We start from the raw sequence: 24,201 nt of genomic DNA, 5'->3' as shown, positions 1-24,201 counted from the left end.
TTATCTCACAGAGTAAGATGCAGCCTGCAGAAATGACATGCATGGTTGCTGTTCTCACTGGAACTGCATAATGTAGCCAAAGCACAATCAAGTCAGTTAGCCATTTCCAAAGCCCATATTTACAAAATATAGATTCTGGGAATCAATACTCTGGTCTCATGAGACCAAATCAATCATTTTCGATCTAACAGCATCTAAAATGTTCTGGTGTTGCTAGAGGAGGAGTACAGTGAAAAGTGCCTGGTTCCCACAGTAAAGTTCAGTGGTAGTAAAGCTCTTATATAGGGATGTGAGGTGTGAGGGAGTTGTGCTTTATCAATGCTGTCATGAATTCCCACACCATCGTGTGATGTAATACACAAACTTGAAACGGAAGATGTTACGCTTTCCTCATTCCCTGCATTGTTGGGCATTTTTCAATATGACAATGAGAATATGTATTCTCCCAAAGTGAAAAACCTTCTGTGGACATGTATTTCACCCAATCTTGGCACTCTTGAGGGCCTGTGGGGGATTCTGTAGAGACGAGTTGAGCAACACTCCCCATTAAAGATCAGGGCATTTAAGGAGCTCATCATCCAGGAGTTAAACAGGACAGAAGTGACAATTTTCCAACTTGTATACTTTGTACCAAGAAAGGTCAGAGCAGTATAATCAAAATTATGGAGGGCATACTAAGTGCTAGAATATTCTACATTTGTTGAATTAAATCTAGGGTGTACTCATTTCTGCAATCCTTAATTTAAACAGAATTGGCTAATTTACTTATTTTATGGCTATCAATTACATATATTTCTCAGATTTTATTATGTATATGTTTAATAAATTTTAGTTTTGCCATCTTTCCATGAATTGTATTAGTCATCATAAAGAAAATACATCTTTTGTATTTGTTCAGAGGGGGTGTACTCATTTATGCTGCGCACTGTATTTGCTGTCGTTCTATTTGTCTATCTGTCTGACATTATGTCTATATCGTTCTGTTTGCTGTCATTCTATCATTCTATTTGTCTAATTGTCTGTTGCTCTATTTGTCCATCTTTATCATTCTGTTTGTCTATCTGTCTGTCGGTTTGATTATCATTAATAGCTGCATTTCCACCAATATTACCCGGAATAATTTGTCACAGGAAATTTTTTCCCCCAGACCTGTTGCTGTCTGCGTTTCTATCTGCGTCTAAAGCAAGATTAGTCCGGTGACGTAGAACTCGTAGGACTTTCCAGTTCCCGCTGGATTTTGTCCTCCGCGTATAAGCTTATAATAAAGCCTGAACCTCATCGTCGGTCCATCGGTCATAATTTTTAAACTCCATTGTTGATTTAAATAGCAAACAACTCCTACTGCACACACCGCAACAGACTTTTAAAAATGGTAGTTGAAATAAAATGCTGCATGGAGTCAACCAATCAAAATGCTGCATGAACTCAACCAATCAGCATGTTCAGTGCCCAGATCCCACCCCCGAAAGTTCCTGAACTTTGAAAATGTACTACCTCATGAGCAGGGACTTTCTGACAGGGAAATTTTTACCTGGAACTTCATTTAGAAACTGGTTCCTGCGGTTGAAACACAACGAGTATCTCCCCAAAGTCCCTAGATCTGGGCAAAGTTTCTGCAGTGGAAACGCGGACTATATCCTTCCACCTTCCTTCCTTCCTTCCTTCCTTGTTATTTTTCATATATGAGGAAAGGCAAGACAGGATCACTTATTAGGAGATTTGCCTCTCATGCATATAGTTTTTGGTTTTGGCTCCTGCACAAATCAAATGGGTTGTTTTATAAAAAAAATAAATAAAAAAAAACACCTTCTTAGAGCTCCAATAACTGACAGCCCCAGCAATGGAGTAAACAGCGCGAGCTTCAGGTTTCTCACAGTCTAGACCTGCCGCAGCGGAAAGTGTTTTCAAATAGTGGCTCCATCGCCAAGTTGTCTAGCTTCCTGTCAGGTCAGGACGCTTCTTTCCTGTTGCACACACATACGGACCCCAAACACTTGCACGATTCTCTGTGTGCTCCTCATTCCCAATTTCCTAAGCTTAGAAAGCCAGGAAATGAGATCAGCTGGATGTGTCTTAATTGGAGATTGTCGTCCTCTCTGGAGCAGACACACTGGCTGCTTCTCATACCAGCATTCAGTCTGGCTCTCTTTCACTCTTTCTTTCATCCCTCGATAGAGCTTGTGAATTTTGTGAGGTTATACACCCTGGGAATTGACACACAATATCCTCCTAGCAGCGCAAGAGAGCGGTTCACATAAGAGGACTCTGTTATCCGTTCAGCGCCAGACTTTTCATTTGGCCATTACTGCTTTCTGGAGGCATATAAAACCGTTTGTCTTGCTGCTGTTATGAAGGATGTTTTTAGAGATTAAAATAACTTCAGGTAAAGAAATAAAAGAAGAATTTGAAGTTTGAACTGTGTAATGAATGAGGAGTGCCCTTTGTGGAACGACTGTAGATCCTGTGTTTGCAGTGTGACGGCCTCTAAAATCAGCTCTCTGTTTTTCCAGGTCTTTAAGGGTGAATTTCAGCTACCTGATTTTCTTAAAGAACAGACACAGGTATGGTAGATATTATGCCTGTCATTAAGCTTTTCATAAATGGCTTTTTTTTTTTTTATTGATTGATTTTGTTCTTCCTATTTTGTTTGTTACAGTATGCCCACCACTAGTAAATAAAATGGTGGTCATTTGAGACCTTCACTTCCCATCTGCTTCCTCTCACTCTGATTCTTTGCTCTTCACGTAATTTCTGATCATAATAGTGGTTAATAAGGTGTCTTGATCTCCTCCAGCCTGCGCTCCTCTGATCTCATGTTTTCATTTTTTGATCTGATCACATTAGCTGCTAGAATTGTATGTGTGTGGCCTTATTTTGCGTGCATAGTTCTGCTTTCTAGAAGGCTTATACTGCCCCCTCTTGGACAGATGATGGGAATTATTTAATTTAATAGCTTTATATTTGAGCTCAAAATATAAGTACAAATTAAACTAATTGTGTCCTGTTAGATTTGCATTGCCATTAAGGTAGTACTCTGGGGTTTTCAAGCTAAAAGTGTGTAGGAAAACAAATATATTTCAGTTAATATTTTAATTCTTTATTTTGGATTTAGTATAGTGATAATATACAAACCAATGATTTAATTTCACAAACAAAATGCTGTCTTTATTATATCATGTTGAATTCTTTTCCTTGCACAGTATACACAAAAATATTTAGAGAAAAAGAAACCCCCTTGATTAGATGGTGTTTAAGAGGGATGGAGGTCGCTGTGATTCGAAATCTGTGACTAATGAATCTGTAAATACACATGAATATCATGTAACTCACATACACTCTCATCAGATCTGCTCCTCTGTAGATAAAAGTGCACTAACATGATTACTCAGATCAATACAATACACTGTTCATTCACACATTATACTGTGCAGTATTGTGTCCACACATGTGTAACAGATGTTTGTCTTATAACAGCTCCAGAAGTCTCCAGAAAAGCCAAACCCAAGTTAGGAGGAGAAGACGCAAGCTTTATCAATAGAAGTGAGTTATTTTGTTTATTTTAGTTTTTTTGTTTGATTTTTTTTGTATCATTAACATGCAGTTTGAGATTTACTGTATATGGGTTGTTCTGAAGAAATGCTGCCATTTGTGCTAGAAGAATAAATCAATTTTTGCATTGTTATTGTTGTTGTTATTATTACTGTTATTATTTATTATATACAGCTAAATAAATAGAAATTATTACTATTATTATTATAAACATTTAAATATGTAATAAATATTATTATTATTAGTAGTAGTAGTAGCAGTAGTAGTATTAAAACAAATAAATTGATTTATTATAATTATCTAATTATGTATTATAATTAACTATTAATAAGTTTATTTTTAATTATTATTATTACCTATTGATTTATCTTTTATAAACAATTACATACAAAACAATAATTACTTTTGCATTTTGTTATTACTACTTTTTATTAATATTATTATATACAGCTAAATAAATAGAAATTATTACTATTATTATTATAAACATTTAAATATGTAATAAATATTATTATTATTAGTAGTAGTAGTAGCAGTAGTAGTATTAAAACAAATAAATTGATTTATTATAATTATCTAATTATGTATTATAATTAACTATTAATAAGTTTATTTTTAATTATTATTATTACCTATTGATTTATCTTTTATAAACAATTACATACAAAACAATAATTACTTTTGCATTTTGTTATTACTACTTTTTATTAATATATTATTAAATACTATTAAATATATAATAAATAAATGCATTATTATAAACAATTTAATAGTTCGTTTATCATTGTTATTATTAAAAACAATTAAATATGTAGTAAAATGTATTATTATTATTATTATTATAAAAAATCTTATTTATAATTATTTTATTATTAATAATACAGTTTATTATTATTATTAATAATAATAATCTATTTAATTGTCTTTATAAACAATTAGATACAAAACTAAAATTATTTTTTCATTTTTGTTATTGCTGTTACTATATTAATGTTATTATATACTATTAAATATATATTAAAATGCATTATTATAAACAATTGAATAGATAATTTATCATTGTTGTTGTTATTAAAAACAATTAAATATGTACTAAAATGTATTATTATTAAAACAAATAAATGGATTTAATTATTTATAATAATTTATTATTAATAATAGTTTATTATTATTATTATTATTATTAATAATCTATTTAATTTTCTTTATAAACAATTAGATACAAAACAATAATTATGTTTGCATCGTTGTTATTGCTGTTACTATATGAATGTTATTATATACTATTAAATATATAATAAACTGTATTACAAACAATTGAATCAAGTTTATTATTATTATTATTAACAATTGAATAGTTTTATTGTTGTTATTAAAAACAATTGAATATGTAATAAAATGTATTATTATTATCATCATATTTAGTTGTTTTTTATAAAAAACTAGATACAAAACAATAATATTGTTGCTTTTTATTGCACATGACATTATTTAGAATCAGTATTTCTTAAAAAAAATAAAAATCATCACTGATTTTTCAGAACGGTATCAGAACAACTACTACTATAACCATAATAAAATACTGAAAGAGAAAGCTGTACCTGTCGCTCCTTTAAATATGGTGACAGAAATATCAAGTAATGTCACAGCATAATTGTGTTGAACAGAGACAGAAAATCATAGACGTGTTTTGTTTTAATTAACAAAAAAAAATCTAAATTTGTTACATGTATTTTGCTTTAAATTTCCATTAAAGTTTGATGGGGATGAATGTAGACATGGAAATGTTCTGATTAACAAAAGGCAAATGTTTAAGAATCAGGTTAATTTTTACTTGTGCAAGTCTCTGACGTCAGTAGTGTCTGGTGATGACGGTGTCGTAGCGCATGTATGCTAAACACAGCTGGCCTTTTAATCAGCTGCTGGGCTCTTGCTGTGTTTCAGGGCTGAGTAGAAGCAGATGCCGTGGGACCATGATGGACTTGCGTCACCCCCGCTATGCTGGGACCTCCATGCATGGAAACACTTACACAAACACACACACACACACACACACACACAGGCCTCTGGACCCAGCCCACTCTTTGTAGGACAGTTTTGGCCTTTGATGTTGTACTGTAACAATTGTGGCCTAAGAATGTCATTGCTGTTCTGAATTTTGTGTTTTCTTCTTTTCTGTTTTTCCACACTGTACTCTTTAATTTTCATTCATTTTCCTGGCTTCATAAACCTGTGATTCTGTTATAAGAAAATACAGTGGATTTAATTAGCAACAAGGAAATATTTATGGAGGAGCGTTAGCTTTAGAAGACGCAATTTTAATGTTGTTTTTTTATTTTCATGCCTTCGTAATGTGCAATTCCTTGGGTACTGATGAATGATGTGCAAGACTTCAATCTTGTGTAGAGATAGACATGCATTTTGTTCTCTGCATTCGCAATGGAGTGACCTTATGTACTTTGAGAAGAGCTGTAATAAATGAGCTGCCAGTGTTGAACGGAAGAGGCTCATTGACATTTTCTCCATTGGCAGAGAAACGCACATTGGTGATGTTGTTTTTACGATTGTTATTTTTGTACTTGTGTAAATCATAATTATGTACTCTTTTATTTCTTTCAATGAAATAAACCCCTAAGCGCTGTTGGCAGCCAATTTGCTGATATCAGTCAGATTCTTGTTCACTTAGGATACAGTATTTGTGGAAGTGTAATTTGGTAATAATTTGTATGGCTCCCTCTAGTGGTTACTTAAATACACTGCACACATGTTCTGCACTAGTTCCGTTCTTTCATTTACTGTATACTGTAGACAACATTTTAACTAAACATTTTAAATGGTATTGTGTTAAGTCTCTTATGCTCACTGAGGCTGCATTTATTCGACCAAAAATACAGTAATATTGTGAAATAGTATTACAGTGTAAAATAACTGCTTTCCATTTGAATATATGTTAAAATTAGGGATGTCCCGATCACGTTTTTTTGCCTCCGAGTCCGAGTCATTTGATTTTGAGTATCTGCCGATACCGAGTCCCGATCCGATACTTAATAGCCTACATAAAAAAGAATAAAGAAGAGCAAAAAAACAGATCCAGGAACAGTGCTTTTCAGGTTTTTCAGGTATTCGGTTTTCAAATAGTAATCAAATATAAAATATCACTGCATATTATCTTTACTGTATAAAATAAATAAAGATTAATCATTATTTAAGTTACAAAAACTATTCAGTCAAGAGCAGTGAGTAATTTCTTTGTTATTTGTTGTTTGATTTAACATTAAATACAGGCAGCAGGAATAGTTGTTTTCCCTTTAAGACATGCATGATCCAGTACATATAGCCTACTGTTCCACATGCGCTGTCTTTCTCGGCTAATATACGTTCACTTAAGACATAACCGACTATGTTTGCTAGGATACTCGCTAGGACGGGCATGTTGACATAATTTTTGTATGAATGTGGCCGCCGAAGCGCAAGACTTGAAAGAGAACTCAGTATTTGCGCGCTGACTGGAATAAGCGTGTGCGCGCTTCGGATGAGCGCACAGAAATCTTCTCACAGCGCGCGAGCTCTCTTTCGCGTCTTGTTCTTGAAGGTTTAAATCAGCAAGGCTTAAACGAGTTAGTTTAAATACAGACAGCAACGTGTGCAACGTGTGTCAACACCCGGGTGATGACGGCGTAAATGACTGGACATTACAGCAGACGGCACTCGCAGTTAACAGTTTACAAAGAGTGACTGTTTTGTCCACGCTTTCTGATTATCGTTGTTGTAACGTTTTGCGCATCCATCGACTGAAACATACATTATCTGAACTCTGTCTGTATTCCACGTTGCTATTTTAAACAAACCATATTAACCAATAGATGCGTCGTCATTCGAGATGGACCGCAGTGCAAGTGCGGTCCGTAAGTGGAGAACCGTATGGTTCGATTTTTTACAGAGAACCGTTGCACCCCTAATACATATATATCCGAGTCCTGATCGGGAGGTAATGTCCGATTCCGATCGAGTCTGAAACCACATGATCGGGCCCGATTTCCGATCATGTGATCGGATCTGGACATCCCTAGTTAAAATGTAATTTATTCCTGTGTTGTAAAGCTGAATTTTCAGCATCATTACTCCAGTCTTCAGTGTCACATGAGCCTTTGGAAATCATTCTAATATGCTGATTTGCTGATCAAGAAACATTTCTTATTATTATCAATGTTGTTCTGCTTCATATTTTTGTGGAAACCGTGATATTTTCTTTTTCAGTATTCTTTGAAGAATAGACAGTTCAGAAGAACATCATTTGAAACATAAATGTCTTTACTCTCACTTTTGATCGATTTAATGCATAAATTGAATGCGAAACCAAATTCAGCAATTTCAAATTATATATATATATTTGAAATTGCTGAATTTGGTTTTATATTTATATATATTTTTTTAAATGTATAAATATTTTATTACAGATTTGGTTACTGAATCCAAATTATATGACAAAAATTGTAGTTAGTAACGTAATCCTTTACACTCTTGCCTGTCTCCAAAACTTGAGAGCCCTGCATCTATGCTTTCTTCAAAAATCGATTGAAACGAGGTAGCCTATCTCATGAGACAGGAAGTGAAGCTAACATTGGATTCGACGTGCCTTGATACCTTACTACCTTGAAATGTGTCCTCAAAAGGCAGCATTTTTGGACACAGCCTACGTGACCATTAGGGGCCGTTCAAACAGAACGCGTTTTTCTATTCCAATGCGCTACTTTACCATTGTTTTTCTATGTAAACACACGCTTGACGGACGTGCATGACCGTTACGCTCGCGTCTTTTGAGCGCCGCGTTTTTAAGACGCCGTGTCAAGTTAAAAGAATTTCAACTTTTATACGCAGCACCGCTCATCAATGTCAGTTCCAAAACAGTGGACCAATCAGAAGAACTCGGACGCGGGGCAAGCGCGAGCTTCTGTTTACAGTAGCAAGTTGGCATGACAACTGTTTTATATAACGGCAACATGGCGGAGGAGGCGCTCATTATTATCTTATTTTTTCCATGTCAAAACTTGTATCTGTAAATTCTGCAGTTTGCCTATTTCTATTATTTCCGTTATTGTCGTTATTGCATCACGCCTCAAAGGCGCGTCTCGAGACTCTCGCGTTGTGTGCTGCGCTTTTTTAAAAACCACTCCTGAGCGCTGCGTCACGTGTTTTAGACGCAAAGACGCGTTCGGTGTGAACGGCCCCTTAACCGACAAAGAACTGTGAACTTTATTATTATTGACTCAATTTTATTATTGACCTAACTTAGTAACTTAAAATCTTCAAGTAAATATATTAGGTCAAAGATGTCAATTAAGCCAACAAAAAAGTTAGGGAATCCCTGCATTGCATGTAAAAATATGAAATAACGTGAATTTTTACATTTTAATGAAAGACAAAAGCCTTCTGAAGACAGGAATACATACTTAAATGACTCATTTAAAGGGGCCGTTCACACAGAACGTGTTTTTCTATTCCAATGCGCTACTTTCCCATTGTTTTTCTATGTAAACGCGCTTGACGGACGTGCATGACCGTTACACTCGCGTCATTTGCAGCGCCTCGCACATGAGCGCCGCGTTTTTAAGACGCTGTGTCAAGTTAAAAGAATTTCAACTTTTACACACAGCGCCACTCATCAATGTCAGTTCCAAAACAGTGGACCAATCAGAAGAACTTGGAGGCGGGGCAAGCGTTGCGAGTTGGCATGACAACTGTTTTATATAATGGCAACATGGCGGAGAGGCGCTCATTATTATCTTCTTTTCTTTTCTTTTTTTCCATGTCAAAACTTGTATCTGTAAATTCTGCAGTTTGCCTATTTCTATTATTGTCGTTATTGCATCACGTCTCAAAGGCGCGTCTCGAGACTATCGCGTTCTATGCTGGGCTTTTTTAAAAACTACTCCTCAGCGCTGCGTCACGCGTTTTTAGACGCAAAGACGCGTTTTGTGTGAACGGCCTCTAAGTGATAATTCAAATAATAATGTGTTGTTGATTAGATATGCAATGTTGCAATGTTGAGAAAACACTTGTTAAAAGTGAAATGATTTCTGTAATACATAAGCGCAGTCTGAACAATTCAAAATTTACACAAGTGACAGTTTTTCTGCATATGAAAATGTTTTAATAGTAAGGAACAACTTTTTGCCATAATACATGTACATTCAAGATTATTGATACATCTGTTACAATACATACTTCATTCTGATGTTGGCGTCCAAACAAAAATGTACATATATATTTTAAACGATTAGAAACCAGTGCACAATGTTGATTAGGGACATAACAGTCAACAAGTAACAAAGGTTTCCCACATTCAAATTGTACAGCTCTCCAGGTTAACACAGTCTCTAAAACCAAAGTAAAAAATAGAGTCTGAAATACAGCTGACAGTAGTGTCCTTATAGAAATCCAGGGCTTTTCTCTTTATTTACAGTGCAATAATACACACGGAAAGGAGGATAATAAATGTTTCACAGTAGAAATAAAAAGAAATGATTTGTCTTTTATGCACCTAATCAACAGTCTTCGAGTTATGGTTTTTAACATTGCACATGTGTATGACAAGGATGATGATGTTTTAGAGGCTTTGGTACATGAGCTCCTGTCGGAAGTAAACCTTTCATAAGGGCTAAAACATCCCTTGCACTCGCTCAACAGGAACAAGAAGAAAAGGAATTGGCAAGATTTGAGGCAGTGACCAATAGTCACATCATAAGACCACTTCTTCCATAATCTCTGTCAGCTGTTATAAAAGTATAGTTGGTTTTTTTTTTTTTTTTTTTTTTTGGGACTGATTTAGGCTGTTCAGAGTAGCACACCATACTACTTCTTCGGCAGCATAAAGTATGCATACTATGCACAATGTGTGAATTGTCCAAATGCATGAAATACCCTGATGAACAAATGCGCAGTATATTTAACCGTCCATATCAAATATAACTGATTCATTTGATCAGCGTGACAAAAGTGGACATGTTAACTGTAAATAGCCAAAATGACATTTGGATGTCACACACTGCACTGTATACTATTCATGAATAAATAGGCAGTATACCGTATGATGTATTCAGTCAGCTAGCAATCCATAATCCAATCAATAACAGCCTTAGGCTTCAAATACTTGGTAAATGGGGAAGACAGTATGGAAGTGAATCACGCTTAAAAATGTGCAACCAGTATGCAATGTGTCTTTAACAAGAGCAATGACACACATTTGATGATATACAGCCAAAACGTGCCAAAAACAAGTCAAATTTAGTGACGTTTGTCATTTCAAGTCAAAATTTGTTTTTCAGATTTATTCAAGTAGTTATTTTTCATGATTCGGGACATGATACGAGTTCATCACTTGCGAGTCATAAAGAGTGGATGTGAAAATAATGACAGGATTTATGTACATTTCTGTTCAATAGTTTGGGGTCGGTAAGAATTTTTAAAATGTTTTGGAAAAATAAGTATCTTATGCTCACAAAGGTTGCATTTATTTGATCAAAATACAGTAAAAATATTTGTATTATTATTATTTTTTCTTCAATTTAAATTAACTTTTTTTTTTTGTATATTTTAAATTGTAATTTATTGAATTACAATTTTCAGCATCATTATTCCAGTCTTCAGAGTCACATGATCCTTCAGAAATGATTCTAATATGCTGATTTGCTTCTCAAGAAACATTTCTTATTATTATTATTATTATCATTGTTGAAAACAGTTGTGCTGCTTCATATTTTTGTGGAAAACCATGATTTTCTGATAAATAGAGCAGCATTTCTTTGAAATAGTAAATGTATTTACAATGTTACAAAATTTCTGTCACTTTTTACCAATTAAAGAGGTGGTTGATTATGATTTCGCTTTTTTTAACTTCAGTTAGTGTGTAATGTTGCGGTTCGAACACAAACAAGTTACAATGCTCAAAGTTCAAAGCAACAAGATATTTTCTTTTAAAGAATTCACTGTTTAAGGACTACAACAAACGGCTAGTAGGGACTACAACGAGCTTTAAAATTTACATAAACCCTGCGCCCGAGAACACGCAACAAAGGGGGCGAGGCCATATTGGGTTGTTTTAGAGAAGAGTAAAGGCTGATTTATACTTCTGCGTCGAGTGTACGCCGTAACAATGGCGTAGGCTGTGCTCAGCCTACGACGTAGCCTGACATGCACCTCTTCAAAAATGTAACCGCAAGCGCTCTGATTGGTCTGCCAGAACCCCTCCCTCGGGTCAAAAAATTGGCGCGGAGCAATAGGAAAAGATCGAGCACTTTCAACTTCACTATGAATGAAAAAAACACTCTGTTTCCATAGACAGTAAAAGAAATGGACACAGCGACCCCATTGGAACTTAATTGAGTCAAGTGAAGCCCATTTTTAGCGTTTTTTAGCACTTCCGTTTCTGATGCGCAGACTTAAACTAAGCTTGATGACGTCCACAACCTGTCTGACAGAAGTAAATCTAGTAGCTGTGCGTGCAAACTGCCATCGTTAATCTTGCAGAGACGGCGAGCTTGAGCGGGGAGTTCTTTGGCGTGAGTGAGCAGGAGTAAGTATTCTGATTAATTATTTTGTATAGTATTTTAAAATGTAACGCCAGTACGCCATATTAAGTTAATGCATACTATTGCCTGCGAGTTTCTCCTCCTGTCTGTACGGTAATTTCTCTACTGTGCGACAGAGAGTCGAGTGCTTATGACGCAATCGTTAGCCTATTTTTACAAAAACTGTTTCTACGGGGCCATAATGTAACATAGAAGGTAATGGAGCCCTTTATACATTGTCGTGTATGTTTAGAAATAAATAATGGACAAATGGAGTCTTTAAACGCCTCAGATGTAAAGTTATTCGCTGTCAAAGTGACGCCAAAATGAATGGGAGTCAATGGGATGCTAACACAAGTGAAGTTCTGCTACAAGATGGCGGCACGCGGCCGACTTCAACTTCCGGTCGACTTCCTCGGGCACTGTCTGTTTCAGAGGACACATACAAGCTTCTCTGACAGCGTACATGACGAGCTGCTTCTTCTTCGGCTTTTGTTTTGATACTCAACATGACCGCGGACACTGCCTACTAGTGGTCTGCATGCACGTCGACACGGACAATGACGCAGAAGTATAAATGAAAACAGACGCATAGCCTACGGCGCAGAGGCTCCGGCATAGGTCCGACGCTGAAGTATAAATCAGCCTTAAGAGTTGTTGTAGTAGAGTGTTGTTGACATGCCGTCATTTTACGCACACACAAACGGAGTGTTTGACAAGCTATAATAAATGATCTGTGGGGTATTTTGAGCTGAAACTTCACAGACACATTCTGGAGACACCAGAGACTTATATTACATCTTGTAGGCATAATAGGTCCCCTTTAAATGTGTCCTTGCTAAATAAAAGTACTAATTTCTTTAAAAAAATAAACACATCTTACTGACCCCAAGCTTTTAAACAGTAGTGTACAATAGGTGCAGAGTGAACAAAGCCTGTAGGTAGTAGATAAAGCTTCTAAATGGGACACGTTAAAGACTAATTAGTCTAGTCACACTCTTTCCATCATGCGGAAGCAGTTTGCTGACCCGTGGAAGAGTCTGGACTCTTTCCAGACTTTAGGAAACTGAGGGAAGTGTAGTGAACCCTGATAACACCTCAACCCCTTCACTTCCTGTCACAGAGGAGCATCATGGGTGTCACAGAGCGACAGATTCAAAGTGCAAAAGTATGGACGGAGGTCGTGAAACATGTTACAAAGGCAACGGCAACTACTTTTATTCCGAGATCATCGTCGTCATCACCATCAACGATTCGTACAGAAGAAAAGGGGCAATAAAGACGCTAAACGATAAATACTAGTACAAGGTTATTGGCACAGTCCTTTTGGTCACACACTGTTTGGATGACTTCTTCGTGGCTTAGTCATTATTTAAGGGAGCTAACGCAGCCTCGTTTGAGGATTCAAAACTGTGCTCAGCTAAACTGTCCGACGGCATGTTTTATTCGAGGCGGACAACACTGTTGTCACCATTAAGAGTGGAATAATAACATTTGCTGGCCATTAGGGAAGGGAAACGGTTGTGACCCCTGTACGAGGCTTCTCATGTCTTACAAAAGCAGATCTAAAAGGACCTGATTGGTGCGGCATGTGCTGGAGCCGTGTACAGCAAGAAATGGAAAAAAAACCTCAGTCACAGTGTGCTCAAACACCACGAGCATGCAGACAACGCCAGGGTCTGACACAACGGCATTCTGTGGCAGGCAAACGATATAAAGAGTCAAGACGTCGAGGCAGATCCCGGGCGGTCTCAAGCCTTGGGCCATTGGGAAGGAGAGGAGGAGGTTCGGCGAGGCAGGGCATGGTGGGCAGCAGCCTACTCTTGTTCTCACTTGTTCTCGATAAGGGTCTGCACCTTGTGTACCAGCTCCCGCGCTATTCGGAGGATGTGCTGCACGTCGTGGCGCTCGGCCATCTCTGTTAGAGAGGAAGACAAAGAATACAGTGATTCAGTCGATTGCTGCATTTCCGCTTTAAAACTCTGTTGTGCCGTCATGTTTTAATGCAGAAAGTTGTCTCTTTTTGATGAAAGTTTAATCTTTTTTATGTTAAGATTCTTTTTTGATATTAAAGGGATAGTTTGCCCAAAAATGAAAATTCTGTCATTTACTCACTCTCAAGTTGTTCCAAACCTGTATGAGTTTCTCTCTTCTGCTGAACACAAAAGAAGATATTTTGAAGAATGTCAGTAACCAAACAGATCTCACCCCCCATTTACTACCAAAGTATTTTTTTTTCCTACTATGGTAGTCAATGGGGGGTGAGATTCATACAGGTTTGGAACAACTTGAGGGTGAGTAAATGATGACAGAATTTTCATTTTTGGGTGAATTATCTCTTTAAGAACTTGAAATCGAAGTGCAAGCGGGTCAGTGAATATATTAAGAAAATACAAATATTTTTTAAATAGTTTTTAAAGTTTTAAAAAAAATGTGAAATAAATTTTAAAATGTTTGTTCAATGCAATTTTAACACGTTTACAGAATTTAATAATATTGCCATTTCTTTCTGCTTTATAATGACTAAAGTTGTCAATCATTTATTGTGAAGTGCTGTAAAATACATTTGTTTCTTTTTCAGGTTTATGTATTCAATAAATATTATATCAATAATGGGTGTGAAAAAATTACTTTAAATCATGTTTTTATATTATCTTTAGTATAATATTATTTAATTTAGTAAACAATATTTATGATATATCACATTTTTAAATAATTTTTAGTTTATAGCTGCCTTTTTATTTTAGAAAGGGGATGCTATCATATTTGGGGGTCCTTGGTATTAAAAAGTTTGAAAACCCCGGATTATTAAATATTATAAAATATTAGCAGCATATACACTACCTTGCAATAGTTTTTTTTTTTTTTTATTTAAGAAATTAATACTTTTATTCAGCAAGGATGCATTAAATTGATCAAATGTGACAGTAAAACATTTATAACGATGATGAAAATAATCATGTGACAATGAAAATTCAGCTTTGCCATCAGAAGAATAAATTATATATTCAAATATAAAACTTTAAATTGTAATATTATTTCACAATATTACTATTTACTATTTTACTATTACTATTTTAAAGATTTCACAGTATGTAGTTGGCTGGTGTGAGTTTGGGGTGATGCTATCCATTTTGGTTAATCAATGAAAGATGAGGGAGTAATTTCATTTATCAGCACTAGTGGTGCACAAATGACATGCTTCAGCTTTAAAGCTGTACTCTGTTCAGTTCACTCACCATTAAAGAACTTGATGATATCAGTAAAGTCCATGTTGTTGTCTAGGATAATGTCTCTGTACACCTCCACCAAGGCCAATGCTATGAATAGGACAAAGTGCTTGGAGGAGATGCGAGGGGCGACCCAGATTACCTCCCATACTGCAAACACATCCTCATAGAGTAGCTCTGACACAGACACAAAATAAACAGCAAGTTAAATAATGAGGGTACACTATCTTCAGCGTGTTTGATAACATCCTGTATCCTCCATTTGAGTGTCTGTGTTGTTACCTCTTTTGAAGTCCAAGAGGAACCAGCGGTAACAGAAGTAGAAATGGGTGTAATCTCCATTCTGATGCATGAGCTCAAACAACTCAGAGTCAAGGATCTGAAGAAAAAACATCAAGTTAAGAGCTCATTATGTCACAGATTGCATCAGAGAAACAGACAAATCACAGTGCTGACTCAGGCAGGAAGAGGAAGAAAGGTCATGTGTCATGTTACCTGTATTAGTGACCTCATATTGGCAAAATGAGTGTCCATGGCTCCTCCGGTAGGGAAATTCTGACTCATCCTTTTCATCAGCTGAGTGAAACAGCTGTAGGCCAAGCACTCTTTAGCGGGGTAAAAAGAAGAGAATATGATTATAATAAAGTTCTATTTTATATATAATTTAAATTAAAATATTGTTAAAAATATATATGAAATATTGAACATTTCTATTATATTTAATATATATATATATATATATATATATATATATATATATATATATATATATATATATATATATATATATATATATATATAGTTAATCAATGAACATATATTGTTAATCAATTAATATATATGGTTAATAATACACATACTTTACATTTTACAATTAGTGCAGACATTTTAGAGTGGGATAAAGAGAAAAGTTTATATATAAATTATTATACTGTTTATACTTTCAACTTAAAATTTTTAAATATTACAAAATAGTATTAATAATTTATAAATATATGTATACATATATTAATGTTACATTATTATTATCAAATTAGGGGTTGAAGAGGAGGGATTATAATACTACTACTACAAATAATAATTCATTTTATATATACATTTACTTACAATTTTAATAGTGTAAAAAAAGATTATTATAATATAATATTAAATATAATACATAAAACAATGGTAGTTATATAATTTAACTTTTAAAATCTTGATTTTGAAAAAAGTGTGTCATTTAAAAAAATAGTACTAAATGTAATAATAAAAATAATATATTTTAATATAATAATAATAATATGTTTAACAATAACATATGTAATAATAATAATAATAATTTTTTATACACATATGTATGAACTTCTGTTATGTGTAAGTGCATTGGTTTAAGGTTGTGGAATGGTTAAGTGCTTGTGGAAGAGGTGTGTCTTCAGCTGCTTCTTGAAATTTTAGATGGTATCAGCAGCAGTCTTGAGTGGATTTCATAAAATTGCTTGTATAATAAATATAAAAGTCATTGATGTCTGCCTGTCTATCATGTTTGTGTGTCTCGCTCACCATCATCCAGAATAACCATCAGTGGGGCTAGAAGGTCACACATGCCTTGCACATAGCCAATCTCCAGATGTTCCCACACGTAACTGGATCGTAAAACAGGGACAAAGACATGAGAGAGCGAGGTAGACTGACCCTCAGTTCAGCCGATTTAGAAAATTAGTTACAGTCTATGATTTATGTTTCAATTAATCTCACAGACCGATCTGAAATTCAATGAGCTGCTATTCTGAGAGAGACACAAAGCAGATCAACACTGTCCTCTACTGACCTGCACATGATATTGCGTAATTTCTCCAGGTTAATGGCAGTGAAGTAATAGTAGTTGCGATCGCAGCGCTGGACATCTTTGTCTATTCTGTGCAAGTTCAGTGCCACCGTGTCCAACAGCTCAATCTGCTCACAAGCACAGCATTTAATACAAAACAACTGTCTTTAGATAGCTAGATCTGACCAACTGACAAGATTTATGAAATATCTAAATCAGCGGTCAATATAACATTGACATTTCCATTGTATTATAATGATAAATGTAGTACATAGTACATTAATAAATAATAAAATATGGTGTATTAGCTCAAACAAAGCATGTACCGTATAGGAGGAGAAAGATGGAGTAGTGCCCTCGGTGGTGGTTGCAAGCTTGTCCAGCTGACTGCAGAGTTTGTCCTCACTCAAAGAGTCCCGTCCACCCTGCTCCTCCAATACGCCAGTGGGTGTAGTGTCCTCCTCCATGCTCTGCCCATCTTCGATGCTGGACATGATTTGGGAATGTCCAGAGGCTACGGAGTAGTTTCTGGAGGAGGGCAGGCCTGAGTCTGGAGAGTCAAACTCCACCAGCGGCCTCTCATCTGGGGCTAACATGGCCGGGGTGACTACAGTGGTTAAGGTGGGAGTACTTCCTCCCTCACATGAAGTGTTGTGACCCCCTGCGTCAGGCTCATCTACAGACATGAATACCTAAATAGAGAGAAGAGATGGGATGCATGGGATATGACAACGCTATATAATGCTAGATTTACCTCAGACTTCCTAGAATCTTAGATGATAAATAAGCATGCATTTTAGTGTTGTCAAAAGTACCAACTTCAAAACCAAGTCGATACTGAAATTTTCAAAATGTGGCACTTTGAGCGCTATCAAAGACTATAGAATAACACAAGACGTGTCACTTGTATTGTTTTGAATGGAAGAAAGTGTAATGCGCAATACAGTGCCACAGGGATGACACGTTTTTGTAGGCAAAACCCGGAAGCGAGTTAGCATTTTAGGACTTCTGGTTCCAACGGCGTAAAGTCTATGGGTTTTTTGAATGGGTTTTTGGTAAATCGCCTGAAATAAGGTCTGTGGTAAACAAAGCCTCTAAATACTTTCACGTTTTGATCTATGACATAAAACACACCAGTTATAACCCGCTTGTGATTTTTTTAAAATTTGACTGTGTCTTAAATTCGGCGGTTGCTAACAAATTGCTAAAAGGGACTACTTCCTTTGGCGGGGACTTTAGACGTCATCATGACAAACAGGACATTTGGACAGTATTTCTCATGAAAAAGTGGATAAGTATTCATACACAGCACAAATCATAATCAGTGAGCATGTTTTTAAATAGAGTTGTTTTCTAAATAAAGTTTGAGGACGCTTGGTGTTGACGACGTTGATCCGCAACTATGGTGTGCTGTAGTTCGTTTATAGCCTACTGTTAGCCTTTTATATCTGACGACTTTATTTAGGCTTCAAAATCTATAAATGTTGTGTTAACTTGTAAAGATTATCTTGATAGACAAAACGTGTAAGTGTCATAACCCTTTGTTAAACACAGAGCTTATTTTCTGCGATTTTCCAAAAGTCTATGGGAAAAATGAATAGGCTTTCAGTCGAGGGAACCCGTGCGCTGCTAACTTCCGGGTTGGCCTACAAAAACGTGTCATCCCTGGGGCACTCTATATGGCGGAATAAGTCCCGCCTTCTAAATAAGAGCCAATCGCCGACTGGTAAAGTCATCGTGTCACTTCAGCGGCCGTTAGAATCGCCGGTTTCTATAGAAACAGTCAGACGCGCGCTTCCGAAGAGACGCGCATTTAGGTCTGCGCATTAGCTTGATCAAGCCTGAAAAAAACAGTTTTTTGTGTCATGATTCGAGCGTTTAGAAACTACATTTATGAGCCGGTTGTTGTTAGATTTCATTGGTGATTTCAGATATGAAATTTAATCCTAAGGTTGGTGAACAGTTTTGGAGAATTTGATGTTTCCCCATTCAAAGAGATAGGAGCTGCATGATGCCCAGGATGCCCGAGAGGCGTTACAAAGATGGCCGCCGAGTGAAATTACTTGTCTTAAAGGGACTTTGGCGCTATTGAGCGGATTCGTAAACACCTCTGATTGGCCATTGTGTTCACAAGCTCAACATATATGTCTGTGATATCAATGACACTCCTCACCGAGCGCTTACACAGATTCACACAGAAGCATTTGAAAGCAGGACCGGTCTATCAGCAGACTGGTCCACTTAAAAACGTCTGCTTTCAAATGTTTCCGTGTCCTTTTAAACGCTCCTGTGCGTTGATCATTGTAGCCAATCACAGACATATCCGATGAGCGCGTGAACACAATGGCTAATCAGAGGTGTTTACAAATCCGCTCAACAGCGCTCAAAGCGTCACATTTTTAAAATTTCAATATCGAATTGGTATCAAAGTCGGTTCTTTTGACAACACTAATACATGTTATTAAACATTTAAACATACTGAAACAAAAACAAACTTTTTTACCAAATATTTGCACTTTCCACAGGTTTACGCTTATTAAAGTACTGAACTGTTAGCTTAGCAACATGCTAACACCAAATTATAAATACACATTTCATTAAATACTCAAATGTATTGAAATGTGTTATCAAAAACAAACTATTGTACCCAAAATTTCTGCGTGCCGCAAGTTATGCTTATGAAAATACTGAAACATGCTAACACCAAATTATATACATTTCATTCAATACTCAAAAGTATCTAAATGTGTAATTAAAAATAAACTATTTTACCTCATATTTGCATGTTTTTGCTTATTGAACATTTAACTTATCAACATGCTAATGGCATTTTGTTTACTACAGGTGCTGCATTGTAATACTGTCCCAAACCATTCATTTATTAAGCTATATGAGCATTAGAATGCTGCCTACGCATAAGGTTTTAGAACAGAGTCTGTGAGTAAATAGCCTTTACTTGTTTAAACAGAGACTGTGACTGACCTCATTGCTAATAGTGGAGTCCCTATGGATGAGTCTGAGGACGTGGCTGTCTATACTGCTCCCTGACGACAACTTAGCAAAGATGGCCGACTGCATCTCTTTCTCCCGCTGCTTCACAATGACCTCACATGCCTTCCACTCCCGCATCACCTGCTGATACCTTGCTGTGATCTTCTCATCAATCTACAAAACACACAAGGGCACATCAGACAGTCCTATTTAAGTAAGCCACTCTAAAAATCAACTATAATGTCCACTGTAATACATTATATTAAAGTGCAATTAACATGCAATTAAGTGACTGAAAACATTACACTCAGATCACACTGAATGTATATTGTTTTAAAGTACATTATTTCTTTAATAAGTACCCTACACTTTTTTTTTTTTTTTTTTTTTTTTATGTATACCAAAGTGTATTTCTTTTTCACAAGGGTTGTCAAAAGCCAAAGTTTTGGGAACTTCTTTACCTGAGCCATGTCTTTCTTGTCCATCCCGAACTTGTAGTGTCCTAGCAGAAACGGCCACACTTCCTTTCTGATCTCATGCTCCACCCCTCCATAGTAAACCAACCTCAGCAGTTCCAGCTCCTTATAATTCTGGCAAGAGAGAATAAGGGACAGATGGAGACAGCGGGACTACGGAAAGCTACATGACACTGACCGCTAGTACCCTCTAGTGACCAGAGCTGAAGAGTACTAGGCTAACCTTACAGTCTTTCTGATATTTACTCCACACATCTTTGCTGAGCCCTCCAGAGGCTTCACAGGGCTTGTCCGGAGGGACAATGTTGTGGTTGACCAGTGCTGAAAGGTGCGTCCTCACAGTGGACAGGTGCCGACAGTAGGCCAGCCCTACAAATGGAAAACGGTACAGGAGCATTAAAGCAGAGGGTTTATTTTACTAATTCATATGAATAATTACACAGATTCTTTTGGACTTACAGCCATAAAACGCTCGAGACACAATCTGTCTCTTCATATTTTGGCACAGCATCTTCAGTGGAATACTGGACACAGAAGGGAAATATCCGTTACATCTTTCAAAACAGGAAGACTAGTCAGATGCTTTTGCAAAAATATATGCAAACTACAGCCAAACTGCATTTATTATGAACTCATTAGCACTTTTATGTCCCAGGGATTGTAACTTTTTTCTTTTGGTTATATAAAAGTCACTTTAAACCAATATAATATTTTTATAATATAATATAAAAATATTTTTATTATGTCTTCATTTGTTTTTGCTACTTTTCTAATGATATTTTTGTATTAGTTTTGTATTATGGAAATCTATTGACAACCAAAACAAAGAGTGAAATAAACACAAACGAGTTCACACAAACTGTGTGAAAATGATTTATATCAATCTGTACACAAATTGACTGTCAGTTCTGGCATTATTCTCATTACAATCAACAATATGTTTTCAACATTGACAATAATAATAAATGTTTCTTGAGCATTAAATCAGCATATTAGAATGATTTCTGTAGGATCATGTGACACTGAAGAAAATTCAGCTTTGCCATCACAGGAATAAATAGCATTTTAAAATGTATTCAAATAGAAAACATTTATTTTTACATTATAATAAGTCCCCAGGGCCAGAAGTATAAAGTCTCTCACCGGTCATGCATGCAGGTGCAGCCTGCTGGAAGCTCGACGGAAGCATTGCTGCCCCCGGTGGAGCAGGACAGACAAGATGACATATGACTGGTGCACTCGCCCTGCTGCCATGACAACGGGCTGCCGCCAAAACCCTGCATCTCCATCATGTCTCCGTGGTCTACTAGGGCGTGGGAGTGGAACAGACAGAAAAGAAGCAGAGCAAGAGAAAGAGAGACAGGAAAGAAGCGATGAATAAGCAAACGTGAAACCTGCTCTAGTAACCTGCATTTGGAGAACATATTAGAATTAATCATTGAAAATGTATTATATTTTTTCTTTCCTCTCAGAGCTACTCTACAATAGGAAGCTATTGTACAGTGAAAAGATGCCATACAGGAATTCAATTCACATCCCAGGCACTTTTAGAGCTGGAATAGAATGGCCATAAAACATCATATTCAGCTCAACAGCCTCAGATTCACTGAATTACAGGCCTCAGCTCAACCATGAGATAATTAAGGAAGAGTAAACTGCATTTAAATTATATCTGGTTTGGATGTTTTATATATTTAGCAATTTGTTAATTTTGGATGGTATTTAGATTAGGGCTGTCAATCAAATTTTCATTCATTACAGGAATTCATTAAATTATATATTGATTAATTAAACAAAATTAAATGCAATTATTCACATATTCATTTTGATTGAGAGAACATCCCCTAATTTAAAATAATTCATTAAAAGATATTAAATTATTGTGGCTGATGAGTAAATCAGTTTTAATAAACATTATAAAAAGTGTCTGTAGATGTCGATATATTGCTTATTTCATTTCATTGAGCATAAGTCTATCCATGTATCTGTTGGGGCTGTTTACACAAGAATTGTTCTTGCATTAAGTCTGCAGTAGGTTTTTTAAACTTTGGATTATGTACAAACTCGTGTCAGTAAAGTCAAGTCTTGCTATTTTTCAGCATCTCACGCCGTGAGCACAGCATCTCTAGAATCTCAGAGTAAGTCTTAGGGCTGCATGATTTATCGCACGCTTCGAAAAATAACATTGAAATCACGCTTAAACGCGATTCTTAGTGCAATTATAATATTTTATGCGTGGCTTGTCAGTAAAGTATGGCTCCAAATGCTAATCCATCTGAAAGCACTGGGAGTTTGAGTCACTTATATTTATATGTACATTTGTAAAAGCAACACACATCAAACATCTTTCCAGACATGAGAAGTCCAACAAAAGACAACATTTAATAACATGTTTTTACTCCAAACTCACTTCATAACGACAGTTGAGCGTCCTTCTGTGAGATGATGTGGCTTCTTACACAGAATAAAGCAGTCGTGTTTATAAGTCATATTTAATCAATCAAAGCATTTCAATCTTGTGTTTATTCAGTATGATGCCCAGAGGGATTTCCTGGAATGACTCATGTTATCTACTTCTATGGCAGGGCATAGAAGTAGATAACTACCTTTACTACTGATCACAGACACGTACAGCTCTGACAAGCTGCGTATAAAATAATCGCAGCCTTTGCCAAATCGCGTGCGATATAATTTGCGATATACCGTGCAGCCCGAGTCTCGATATCCCTTTATTCTGTTAGATTCTGTTGCTGTTTTACATGTTGCCTGCACTCCGAAAGTGTGGTTTGGCAAAAGGCATATTTTGCTTTACATGTTTAATTGACAGCCCCAATTTAGATGTACTTTTCTTTACAGATATTTCTTCCTGTCAGAAATGGCATTAACCAGATGTCCTTAAATACACATAATGAAATCAAAGCAACCCTGAAGTATAAGGATACCAAAAACATGCATCTATGAATGAACAGAAGGAAAAGGTGTAAAACGATGCGGGGATGCCATGCCAGGAGACCTGCCAATCAATCGATCAATCAATCACAGTGTCACAAATCAAGCCAGGCACTGGTAGAGCTTGGAGAGGAATATAGAAGGACAGACAGTAACCATTCCTACCATGCTGGATGCATCAGATTGAACCATGACAAAAATAAAGACAAATAAAGAAGAGAAATGTATACTGTGCGTAGTTGTATAAAATGTGATTGAACTGAACCAAAAGAGTCGATAGTAAACGTAAATGCTCTTCACCTTAATTCTTCAGGTTGGAGCTGGTGACCTGCTATACACAGTAACTTCCCTGGTTGTAACCAAAATAACAAAAAATGGACGGAGAGCATGTATTCAATATCTGTCCCTAAAAGTTTCACGTGAGCTATAGGACTTTGATAAGGCTATGATTGAATGGGCGACGCGTTCACAGAACGATTCGTGTGTCTACTACACCAGAACCCCACAGGACCTAACTGATATAATGAAAGGTGACTGCAGTTAGTGAAGAATTACAGTGAACAGCATTGCAGAAAACCGGCTCAACACAGGAGGAACATCAAAACAACAACAACTCAAATCAAAGAGGAAAA

At 36.1% G+C, this 24,201-nt stretch overlaps 2 protein-coding genes across 7 annotated transcripts in view; one reads left to right on the top strand and one right to left on the bottom strand.

The window, feature by feature from the left end:
• tpst1 (tyrosylprotein sulfotransferase 1) overlaps window positions 1–5,590 on the top strand; it is a 54,080-nt gene extending 48,490 nt beyond the window's left edge. Inside the window, exons 4-6 of one of the 2 annotated variants that reach the window (XM_067364938.1) lie at window positions 2,511–2,561; window positions 3,475–3,540; window positions 5,494–5,590. In XM_067364938.1, the coding sequence (XP_067221039.1) occupies window positions 2,511–2,561; window positions 3,475–3,510 (87 nt within the window). In that variant the 3' untranslated portion in view covers window positions 3,511–3,540; window positions 5,494–5,590. The remainder of the gene's footprint in view (window positions 1–2,510; window positions 2,562–3,474; window positions 3,541–5,493) is intronic. The other variant, XM_067364939.1, reaches the window with a different exon arrangement.
• Window positions 5,591–9,687: 4,097 nt separating this feature from the next.
• The window catches only part of sgsm2 (small G protein signaling modulator 2), a 60,180-nt gene continuing 45,666 nt past the window's right edge, over window positions 9,688–24,201 (bottom strand). For 3 of the 5 annotated variants that reach the window (XM_067364340.1, XM_067364342.1, XM_067364343.1), the window contains 12 exons: window positions 21,764–21,923; window positions 21,080–21,144; window positions 20,844–20,989; window positions 20,606–20,734; window positions 20,136–20,318; window positions 17,480–17,845; window positions 17,157–17,281; window positions 16,889–16,971; window positions 15,842–15,951; window positions 15,629–15,725; window positions 15,356–15,523; window positions 9,688–14,034 (listed from right to left, as the gene is read on the bottom strand). In XM_067364340.1, the coding sequence (XP_067220441.1) occupies window positions 13,946–14,034; window positions 15,356–15,523; window positions 15,629–15,725; window positions 15,842–15,951; window positions 16,889–16,971; window positions 17,157–17,281; window positions 17,480–17,845; window positions 20,136–20,318; window positions 20,606–20,734; window positions 20,844–20,989; window positions 21,080–21,144; window positions 21,764–21,923 (1,721 nt within the window). In that variant the 3' untranslated portion in view covers window positions 9,688–13,945. Of the gene's footprint in view, window positions 14,035–15,355; window positions 15,524–15,628; window positions 15,726–15,841; window positions 15,952–16,888; window positions 16,972–17,156; window positions 17,282–17,479; window positions 17,846–20,135; window positions 20,319–20,605; window positions 20,735–20,843; window positions 20,990–21,079; window positions 21,145–21,763; window positions 21,927–24,201 lie in introns of all 5 variants that reach the window. The other 2 variants (XM_067364339.1, XM_067364341.1) reach the window with 1 other exon arrangement.

The sequence above is a fragment of the Chanodichthys erythropterus genome, chromosome 17 (assembly GCF_024489055.1).
Source record: "Chanodichthys erythropterus isolate Z2021 chromosome 17, ASM2448905v1, whole genome shotgun sequence".
NCBI lineage: Eukaryota > Metazoa > Chordata > Actinopteri > Cypriniformes > Xenocyprididae > Chanodichthys > Chanodichthys erythropterus.
This window is presented reverse-complemented; position numbering and strand designations above follow the sequence as displayed.